At 40.3% G+C, this 11,216-nt stretch overlaps 1 protein-coding gene across 1 annotated transcript; it reads right to left on the bottom strand.

Annotated features, from left to right (window-relative positions):
• Positions 1-685: 685 nt before the first annotated feature.
• rpp14 (ribonuclease P/MRP 14 subunit) lies at positions 686-9,580 on the bottom strand. The gene is given in 7 exon segments (XM_030135437.1): positions 686-1,960; positions 3,860-3,877; positions 3,879-3,939; positions 7,128-7,204; positions 8,075-8,159; positions 8,559-8,697; positions 9,518-9,580. Coding segments are annotated over 7 exon segments (498 nt in total). The 5' UTR covers positions 9,579-9,580; the 3' UTR covers positions 686-1,903.
• Positions 9,581-11,216: the final 1,636 nt, after the last annotated feature.

Genomic DNA, 11,216 nt, shown 5'->3' with positions numbered 1-11,216 from the left:
TATACTATGCTGCAAATAAATGTTAATTCTAGATGACATTTAGGCTGTATATAATGTATATTATTATGGATGGAAGCAGAAAAACCAGATTGAGATTACCGCACAAAGTGAGAATTTTATTTTTCTTGGTCAGGATCTGTACAGTCAGTCGAGCTTGTGTTTACAAGGCTGCAAATAAATATTGAAAACACAATAACTCAAACCATGAATTATTAAAGAGCTGCAGCATCTTAAACGGCCATAATGAACATCTGACAGATAGTACCCCAGTGTTTCAGTTTCAGCTTCAGAGTTTGTCTATATTCTATGTATTATGATGGCTCTCTCAACTCGCCACACATTTTTTATTAGTAAGGGTATTTTTTATTTATTTGTTTTTATCATTCATTCATTGTCCAATGTTATCCGGGGCGGGTCGCGGGGGTAACAGTCCTAAGCGGGGATGCCCAGACTTCCCTCTCCCCAGACACCTCCTCCAGCTCTTCCGGGGGACCCTGAGGCGTTCCGAGGCCAGCTGAGAGACAGTCTCTCCAACGTGTCCTGGGTCTTCACCCGAGGTCTCCTCCCGGTGATCTAGCGTACGGGGATCGGGTTGTCGGGCTCCCTGCCGTCGACTGCCACCCAATCCACATTAGCACCGGGCCCCTTATGATTCCCTCGGTGGGTGGTGAGTCCACCGGAGGGTGGGCCCACGCGCTCCTTCGGGCTGGGCCCGGCCAGACCCCGTGGGCCTAGGCCCGGCAACAGGCGCTCACATTCGAGCCCCAACCCCAGGCCTGGCTCCAGGGTGGGGCCCCGGCTGCACCATACCAGGCGACATCACTTTCTTCTGATGTTTTCTTTTCATAGGGGCTTCTGAACTGCTCTTAGTCTGGCCTGTCACCCAGGACCTGTTTGCCTTGGGAGACCCTACCAGGGCATAAAGCCCCGACAACATAGCTCCTGGGATCATTCGGGCACTCGAACTCCCCCACCCCATATAACTCCCCATATAAGGTGGCAGTTCAAGGGGGAGTATTTTTTTTTAATCATTACTAGAAATTTCAGGCGACCCAATTTGAATTCCAGGCAACCCCACGTGGGGTCCCGACCCAAAGGTTAAAAGACACTGGTGTAATTGGTATCACCTGAAATTTCAGTCAGTTGAGACATGAGACTATGACCCCGTAAACGTGGTCCAGACTGGTCTGAACATCCGTAACATTCAGCAGCAGAACTATTGAAAGCTTTAAGTCAAAACCTGATCAGTATTTGGAGTTCAATGTTTTATTCCACAACAAATATATATTTATACATAATATAATTTTAAAACAAATTCAACCACTGAAGACGATAAATGAATGACTAATACGTCTCCGTCAGTGAAGCTGAATCAACAAAAAAAAAACCCATCAGAACTCAGGATGTGACTGAGGGGTTTTTCGTGTCCACCTTAGTTCGTCGTTCTTCCTCTGCCATCATCACCGTCACCTCCCCCTCCATCACCACTTGTCCTTCACAGTACACGTCACACCGATAAAGGCGAATGCCATCTTGACCTTGCGGACCTCAGCTTGGGCCAGAACCTCCTCACCCACGTTACAGTGGCGCCGGGAATCTGATGTCCTGGTGGAGGAGGACGCAGCCATGGCCAGGCATCCGGGGGTACCGAGCAGTGCTGAGATCAACCCGTTGACCAGGACACACGTGGACCACGGGAGCCCGGAAGGAGGTGGTTCTGGCGTAAGCCAGGTCCAGGTGGACAGGGTTGGTGTCACCTGTCAGCTCGGCAAAACAGATCCACATCACGGCGGCAGAAGGCTTTTGTGAGAGAGGCTCGCTGTCCCACATGGATCCAACGCCGGCATGGAACACACGAGAAGCTCCATTGGAGCAAGGCTTTACTCATCGACGCCATTCAGCCTCAGTCCAAACTCAGCTCACGACTGTTTCCTGACAGCGCCTGCAGGTACGGAGACACCTGAAGGAAACCAGGCAATTTATCATCTGGCATAATACAATTACACACAAATTTATTTATGCACTTATATGTATAGATATTCCCTTAACCCCTGACGTGTTTGTGGTGAGCATTCTGAATGTATGACTTATTTTAAATATTGATGTTGTGGTGATTTATTTATTCATTTATTTTTTTGCTGTGTTTTTACTGAGTTTTGACCATGTAACTGCTTTTTGGAGTTCAACCAGGTGTCAAAAAGCGCTGGACTGTTTTATTACAAAAAAAAGGCCAAAACAAAACTACTGAGCCCAAATTCAAATCCTTTTTGTTCAGTGTGTTCCAGCTCACAGTTCCTGTTCAACATCCTAAATCTCCCTATTAATGTACATTCTGACTGCCTTACATTGTCAAAAACTGTCAAACTTCAATTTCTCTCTGTGTGGACCCTAAAACACAGTAAAGAAAAACTGCTGAAGAAAAGGAACACAAGCACATACTACAGCAGCTCAGGGGTTAAAGGGGTAACATGTAAAACACAGGTTTAGAAGAGCCTTCACAGCCACCATCAGAGTCTGATGACTGGTTCATCATTCATTCTTGTTTGGTTTTAATATCAGTGAAGTTCATCTACATCTGAATATGTATCTGCAAGGTTAACTAAACTGGGAACTTCAATGAAAAAGACATTTATTCCATTTTACAGTATTCCATTTTTACATTTTACATTTACTTCTACTGCACATTCAGCTTGAAGTTGAAAGGTACTAGTTAGGATTTAGCATATTTTTAAAGAGGAACTATGTCAGATTTGTACCTTAATTAACCATTTTGGTAGTAATAGCAGGGGTAATTGCAACAAAAAAAATCTCAAGCCTGAAAATTTTCTCAAGTCAAGGTCATGAGGAATGGGTCAGTTGGGGGCCTACATCCAGCAATTCGCAGGTCTGCATAGGAGCAAATAAGATCATTATCATAGGCCTCTTAGCAATAAGGTGTTGTGGCCCCTCACCCACCCAACTCACGTTGAATACACACTACACAAAAGGGGGTTGGGGCCCTCCCCCCAGAAATTTTGAAAATATAGCACCTAAAGTGCTGTTCATGCAATTCAGATGGAAATACTTGTGTTGAAATATTGTGCAAATACAATGCAATTCTGCTCTTAACCCACCACTGGCATCTGCATTAGGAAGTATCGAGCTGAGCTTTCAATTGTGATGTGATAACACTTGGCTTGGGTTGTCCCACTTTCCACAAATAAGAGGTCCGGGCCAAAAAACATTAATACTATAATCTTATTTTCATGCTGTTTAATTCACATTGAACTCTTGTATCTAGAACACAGAGAGACACAGAGAGAGGGAGAGAGAAGGTGATGGTTTTCATGTACTAGTCTTGTGGTACGGTGCGTACCCCTTGCTGATCGCCGCCATGCCGATGTATTTCAGCGGATTTGTGCTCTTGATGATTGTTATTGGTTATATTGGTTGTTTATTCATTTATGAACTCATTTTATGAACGATGCTTGGATGCTTGCAAGCTAGCGCAGATGTTAGCATACTTACTAGTAATCACAGTTGTTGTGTCATGTAGGTGTATGTTGTTTTTGTTTACTAGATCGCCTTTTGTCTGTCTCAGGAGTGTGTTTTTACTACTTAGATACAGAATTTTGTCAGTTGAATCTACTTTGTGTCAGATGTATGTAGTTCACTAATATGACCCACATCTAGCTTCACTGAAAACAAATGCACAATGGGTTAGAGGTGGGTTTTACCACAGTGAATATGTACTTCCAAACTGTAGGGGCAGCTCCATAAGAAAATGAACAAAAACAGCCAAGAAGAACCAAAATGGAAAATCTTACATAGTTCCTCTTTACATAGAACACATCTTTATAAAGTAAGTGGAAAATAGAACCTGCAGGACCCTGAAGGCAACAGGCCTGGCCCTGGAACGAACCCAGCAGAGTCAGAGACGACCACAGCTTCACTAAACCCCCTGAAACACACACACAATCACATGTTCAGTACCTGTGGATGGATTCACACAACAAAGTACAGCTCTGGGTTTAATCCAGTCTGGCCTCATCAGGTCTGAGGGCGTTGGAGTTGACCCTGGAGGGGTCCCACCCGTCACAGGTATGACTCAGAGCACACACATGTTATTAGTCACCTTCAATGTGTTTTTCTACAAACAGAAATTTGTTGAATAGTAAGCATCTTTGTCAAAATAATACGAACAGGATCAAACCCAGATTAAACAACCACAAGACTGGACTTTACTTTCATTCACTGGTTTATTTGAAAGGGACACTGAACATTATTATTCCCTGTGTGCTTGCATGTAATCCAAGGCACAGGGGACTACTGTTTGTCATATTTGTGACTTATTAGGGGCTTGGGGCCTTTCAGGCCTTAAGGTTCTGTAACACAAAACCATATTTTATTTATTTTTTGAAAGATGTTGAACTTTACTCAAAGCTGTTAGATAAATCTGGAAACAATAAAGCCATCAGTATTTGCTCTGATTTGGACATTGTGTGTAGTGTATTCCCCCTGGCAAACTTGTTATGTTATTTTCTTGTTGTATACATTGTTTGTATACTCTACTTCATTCAATAAAGATTTAATGAAAAAAAATTGAAAAAATAAAACTTCTGTGGGTCCATCACATGATATCATCACAAATTTGAGATAGGGAGCAGTCCCTTCCATTGTGGGCTGCTCACAAAAATGACATGCCGACTTCTGTTATCTTTTGTAGTTTTACCCAAAAATTGAAATGGAAATCAAAAAATTGAGTTTTTAGAGGAAAAAAAAAAAAAAAAAAAATCAGGATTTATTTTTTTGCCAAAATCGTGCCGCCCTATGGGTTGGTTCTGCTGCCTGTCAATACCAGACCAACTGCCAATTTGCACTGCATGACGGTAACTCTACACGGACAAACTGACCCAAATGTACTGCCAGAGATGTTCAAAGTCATTCTGTGCTGCAGATGGGTTAATTGTAGGAGTGTAACAGCACAGAAAAATTTCGGTTTGGTATATTTTTGGTACAGGGGCCTTCAGTTAGATACATTTTTGGTACAGTGAAGAGGGGTGTTGGAGCCAAAATACAGTTTTGTTTGTTTATTCCTCTTTTTTGTTTTGACCTTAATTTAATAATTGTTTAGTGGTGTGGCTGTGATGATTGCCACAGGTGCAGCTCATCTTGGGTGTGGCAAACTTACATATACTGCTGTGTGAGGACAGCCCCAAACAATTTTCAGGACCGCGAAACGTGAAAGTGAGAGATTGAGTTGGTCGGCGTTTGGAATGTTTTCTTTTGTATTAAGAAGCCTATTTTGTTTATATGTAGATAGTATTTGGAAAGACAATTGTGAACTGTAATGAACTCTTGGACTTTATACTGGAAATAAATGGATTGGCATATCCAAACACAAAGAAACCCAGCCGGACATTCATTCATTCACGCGTCGAAAATACAACAGGTTGAACCCTTCCACACCGTTGTAGTGGCTAAAGGTAAAGCCACTACAAGGGGATATTTGGGGGGGGGGTATTCCGCAACTACCTGGCTAGGTGGCTACACCTAGTTATACCTAACACACACGCACACACATAGTATAACATATATTATACATAACATTCATGTTTATACATATAATGTATAAACATGGATGGGTGGCAGAACCAGGCCAAGAGCGTGAGGTTCCAACTAATGTTGCTTGCAGCTTCTTTGACTGGTTAATTAGAAATTAAGTTCTGAATCTGATGTCATTTGTAAATATAGCTGTCTAAAAACTGTCAATAATTCAACTGATCCATGTTTTTTTCTCTTCCTGTTGTGCAATTTCACAGACTTTTTTGTCATAAATAAGTTGCACATACAAATGCAACGTGGAACAACATGACTTTCAGAAACATACACATAGTTCTTTATAACGAGTCCTCCTTCGGTCGTATTTCTTGCTGTTGAAAATGTCTTAGAAACCGTTTCAAAGAAAAATGAAAAATTGCACCTAGCCACAAGTCCACAAATCCAGCAAGAGGCAAGCACATGAATTACATTTCCTTCAGGAAATGTGCAAATGTCTAGTTATAATAATAATAATAATGATAATAATAATAACAATAATCATGATAACTGACTGTTTTCTATTGTTCAGATTAGGGATGCAAATTATCGATTAATTCATTAATTGTTAGTTGGTTTGCCCTCATCGATCAATTAACGATTACTTGAAAAGTGCCGATTTTCATGAGACCCTGAATTTCTTTTTCAATACGGTCTATCAGAATAAAAGCTACATGTTGATTATACACTTCATGAAAAAAACATGCCATATTGCTTCATGACTGATTTATTGAACCATTGGATAAAGTCAGCGTTTCCTGTGGAATTCATCTGTTGATGGGGGGGGGGGGGGGGGAAGCATGCGCTGGCGTTTCGCTTGTGTGCGTGTGGGGTGCACCCCCCATGCGTTTTGTCAGCGGGGGCAGGGGGAGTACTCGCACACACGCAGTACAGCTGGAGGATCGTGTGTGTTGGTTGGTAATCGCGCACATGCATGCGTCACTTTCCGTCCTACTTTTAACACTATGGGGGTACGGTCAGTCTGTGCCCCCGCAGAAGTGAAACTTTTCACTGACTGTAGTCTACACCAACCACCAGGAAAAACACTCCGACACGGACCCCGCATTTGTGCGTGTATTTATTCGGGGGTGCACCGCTGCCACAAACAGACGGGCCGGTCTGTGTTTCGCTCCACCATGTCCATAAAGACATATCTCATCAATGCCATGATCCGGTTCAATGACCAGGCTATTCCAGCCGTGGTGCAGCGCGGACAACCAGCAGCCTTCGGACAGGTGTGGACAAGCGGAAAAGGGCAATTAACTGACAATAATAATTTAATCGAGCAAATTCTTATCGTTAATTAATCGTTAGTCCATTAATTGTTTACATCCCTAGTTCAGATTCTTATGATAGTGTTTTTTAAGCATCTTGGATCCACACATGATTATCATTCACATTTATATGGTCCTTTTACAGGACAATGAACAGCGTTGTGTCTAAAAACACTCTTCCTTGGATGTGATTTTACTGGTGGAAAGTTCTGCTTTCATAAAAGTGAACTGGGATTGATGTTGGAATTGCCTTTGAACCATTCTAAAGAAACTCACCTGCTGTGAACCCGCAGAAGGGCACTAAGGGTGTCTTCATTGTACTTCAACAGGTCAAAGGTCAACGCCGCTCCAACCTGAAAAACAGTTAATGTTGAAAATGTCTTGGACACCATTTCAAACATAAATGAAAATTAAAGTTACCATGTGATGCTTTTAATCCAGCCCAGGATTGGAAAAACCTCCAACCCCACACAACTTTAATGAGCGGTTCCCTATTCAGATATTTGTTCATTCTGTTATGTCATAAAGTATGTGTTTGTCTCCAGAAGCTTCCTTGTGTAATGCAGCATCATCAACAGTTTGGGAAAACTATGGTCCTGTTTCACCATGACAACGCCTCAGAGACATTAAAAAAGTCCAAAAAGAAATCAGCTTAGTGTGAAACAAATGACACAGGTTTATGTGACTGACTCTAATATGATTATTATTATTATTATTATTATCATCGTTGTAGTTTATTATTATTCTAATTATTGTTATCATAGTTTATTATTATTAATAATAATAATAATAATAATAATAGATTAGATTTATATAGCACTTGTCTATGAACGCATACTCAAGCACACAGTGGATCCATTATTCATTCACTCTCACATTCTCCCTCTGGTGGTGGTAAACTACATTTTGTAGCCACAGCTGCCCTGGGGCAGACTGACAGAAGCGTGGCTGCCAATCTCCGCCTACGGACCCTCCGACCACCACCAAACACTCATACACATTCATAAACCACTGTGAGTAACAGCACCGAAGGCAAGGAGGGTGAAGTGTCTTGCCCAAGGACACAAAAGCACATGACTGGGACAGAGAAGACCGCCAACCCTTCGGTTATCAGACGACCCACTCTACCATCTCAGCCATGGCTGCCCCCCAGTATTATTATTGTTACTTTTATTATTACTGTAATTTATTATTATCATCATCATCAAGTAGTAGTAGCTCACCTCTCCATACAGGTTCTTCAGACCAGATATGATGAACAGCTTCAGTTCGACAGCGCTCAGCCGGACAGATTCATCCTCCAGAACACTGTGAACATATAAAGGTTGGAATAATGCACAGATTTCACCATCTGTCATTGATTATTCAAAAGAAGATATGCAGCTGTGTTCATGATAGATATTTAAAAGTGTAAAAAACACGAAACCGCCCCATTTGTCCGACACAAAGGTTAGTCAAATATCTCTGGACATCAAAGAACAGAACGAACTGTGGGTTTAGGAGACAACCAGGTGTTTTCACCTGGTGTATCATTAAAACAGGGTTAGCCCATTAATCCAGAGAATAACGAGTGTATTAATTCACTACAAATACAATCTGCACATAAATCCAGAAAAAACAGCAATTCCAATTCCACAGTGACCTGGAAGGAACAGAATGAGCAGTTGCAGCTTGTTCCCTTAATCAGTGTCACTAATGGGAACTTACAGGTGGGTCTTCAGATAATGGTATGGGGCGCCGTTCTTCCGCACCACCCGCTGGTAAACTGCAGCTTCCTCTTTGTCAGCGTCTCTTCTCATTCTACTCAAACCTCTGTACTGCAGAGTGAGGTGAGCAGGTCGATGAGCTGACAGTAAAACGGAGAGGAAAAAACACAAACCAAATGTTAAACTCAGACAAACAGGATTTAGTTGATTTTAAAGAGGCAACACCACTTCATGGACAGATTCACAAAAACAATATCTACGTCACCTGAACGCACCACTGTACCTGAACAAATAAACCATGATCAAACCATTGGATCCCTGTTGAACACGGGGAAAAAACTTTACATTTATATTTAACTAAACTTCCAGTCCAAAAACAGTTCGAGGCTCTAATATTTGGTTGGACCTTCAACCTGTAGCTGGGAGTATGTTACGCATGCGCTGTGGCGCATGTGTGCAAAGCTCCACCGAAAACCGGCTGTGTTTTTATATGCATGATTCGAAGCTTTGGTGTTACAGGTAACATTATTACTCAGTCCAGTGTCTGATGTTAAACTGAATGTAGATCCGAAAATTACTAATTATATTCATGATATAGAATTTTCCCTCCTGTTTTCACTACAAATGTTATTGTAATACAAACTTATACCATCAACAAAAACGCATTAGAGTTAACAAAGGGCATGTTCCTACTAAAATCTACAAGGAGTAGGTACCACAAAAATACCCTTCAGGGACGTTCCCAGAACAAACAAACCTTAACTAAAAACACTTTGAATGTTTTCACGTGCACTTACGTACTAGGTCAAGCTAGTAATAGCTAGCAGTTGGTCAAACTGAAAGTCAAAAAGTGCGATGTAACGTAGTTTATGGATGTTCAATTGTCGGAGTATCCGTTTATTGTTCGTTTGTAATTGCTGTAAAATAACTGCGAGTTCAAGTATTAAACAATCTACTGACCAATGACTCCAACGCAGTCGATGTGTGCGTTCCTGCTGCCTGCTGATGTTGACCGGCGCATGCGCTGTGTTCTTGTAGTTTATTGAAGGTTGGCAAGCCAGCTTAATGGCGCATTACCGCCATCAAGTGGACTGGAGTGTGGAACAAAAGACTTGACCAAAAGACGTCAAAACGTTAGATGGCACACTGATCATCACATGACCCGGAAATCAATGTCAGTGTTCACCATCATGAAGGATGGGTGGTAATGATGAAAACTTAGAACACTTATTTTTCTTATGTCCTGCATCACACTGTTTTTGTTCAGCCATATAAAATTGGGTTACACCAAAAATTAATGATATTCCATGTTTTTAATTATATCATATTATTTTTTATGTGGGTAATTTTGCCTCAACTGTTCAGATATCACTAACATAATTTTATTATTAGGTAAATATCATATCCGCTGTGCAAAATGGAGAAATAACAAGGATTTCTGGATTTACAAACAAATTTATAATGTTTGTCTTGTCCCTCGGAAAATTAGAAAAAAACAAAACTGCAATGAAAATAAAACAGAACATTGCTCGTTATTTATTATTTTAATGTAAAGAATCTTCTCTGTTGCATCTTGGCTCCTATATGTTAATTTAAAATGCCTAATTATTTGCACTGTATTGTATATGAATGTATTTTAGCTCTTGCCTCATGTATCCCCATGATTTTTTTGTACTTTATTTTACTTATGTTCATTTGTATTACTGTATTATTGTCCTCGTTGAGAGCTTGTACTTTTCACTAGTTAAAAAAAAAAAAAACGAAGATGAAAAAAAAGGATGGGTGCATCTGAAAAGTCCAAATGTTTTAATGTTTATTTATTTATTTATTTTATTATTTATTTTTAATACATACACCCTATATTTTACCAGATAACTGATATTATTACCTAGATGCTTAGATTTTACACTTGCCAAAGCTGGGTTAATGTAGTCAGATTTACTTCAATAATTCTTGTACATTTTAATCAGTTGCAATGGAACCCCTGTTGTGAATGTAATTCCACCTACAGAAACCTGCATTGAAGGTTCTGTCAAATTATTGAAGAATAGAATCTGTTGAACAAGCCCCAGCCCCAGACTTCATTTTTTTTGTTTTGTTGTTAGTTTGAGTTTTATTGTGTGTTTGTTTTTTTCTACTAAATTTGCAGTCTTTATTTTATATCAATGGGTGATGATATCTGTGTATGTACTCCTGTTTGCACCCATGCCTTGTTCTTTAATACGGATGCCAAGTTGTTTGTACATTTGTATATTTTCAATAAAAAAAAAAACAGCTTAACAAAATGACAGTTTGATTTCAAATAAATGTATAACTTAATAATGATGTTCTGATTATTGCTGTTGACACCTTTTACGCAATAAATAGTATAATAAGTAAAACATTTTTCCACCTACACAATTATTTGGAAATTCCTGAAAAAGTCTCCAAAGTTGTTAAGAGGCTGTGACGGGGGGTGAATAGTTCAGGTTCCCCTGCAGGACACAGAATCACAAGAATCTCATGAAAAACCATAAGATGCAAAACAGGTGAGTTCAAGTGTCTGTACTAGCTTTACCAACTTGAATGGTTTTTTTAAAATAATATCCTTTTAAGTATTCCTCTGGATTTAGAACATTTGCAGCCCTTTTTCCTACCATTATAATACTTTTTCCAACAG

Source organism: Sphaeramia orbicularis, chromosome 5, assembly GCF_902148855.1.
Source record: "Sphaeramia orbicularis chromosome 5, fSphaOr1.1, whole genome shotgun sequence".
In the NCBI taxonomy this organism is placed as follows: Eukaryota; Metazoa; Chordata; class Actinopteri; order Kurtiformes; family Apogonidae; genus Sphaeramia; species Sphaeramia orbicularis.
This window is presented reverse-complemented; position numbering and strand designations above follow the sequence as displayed.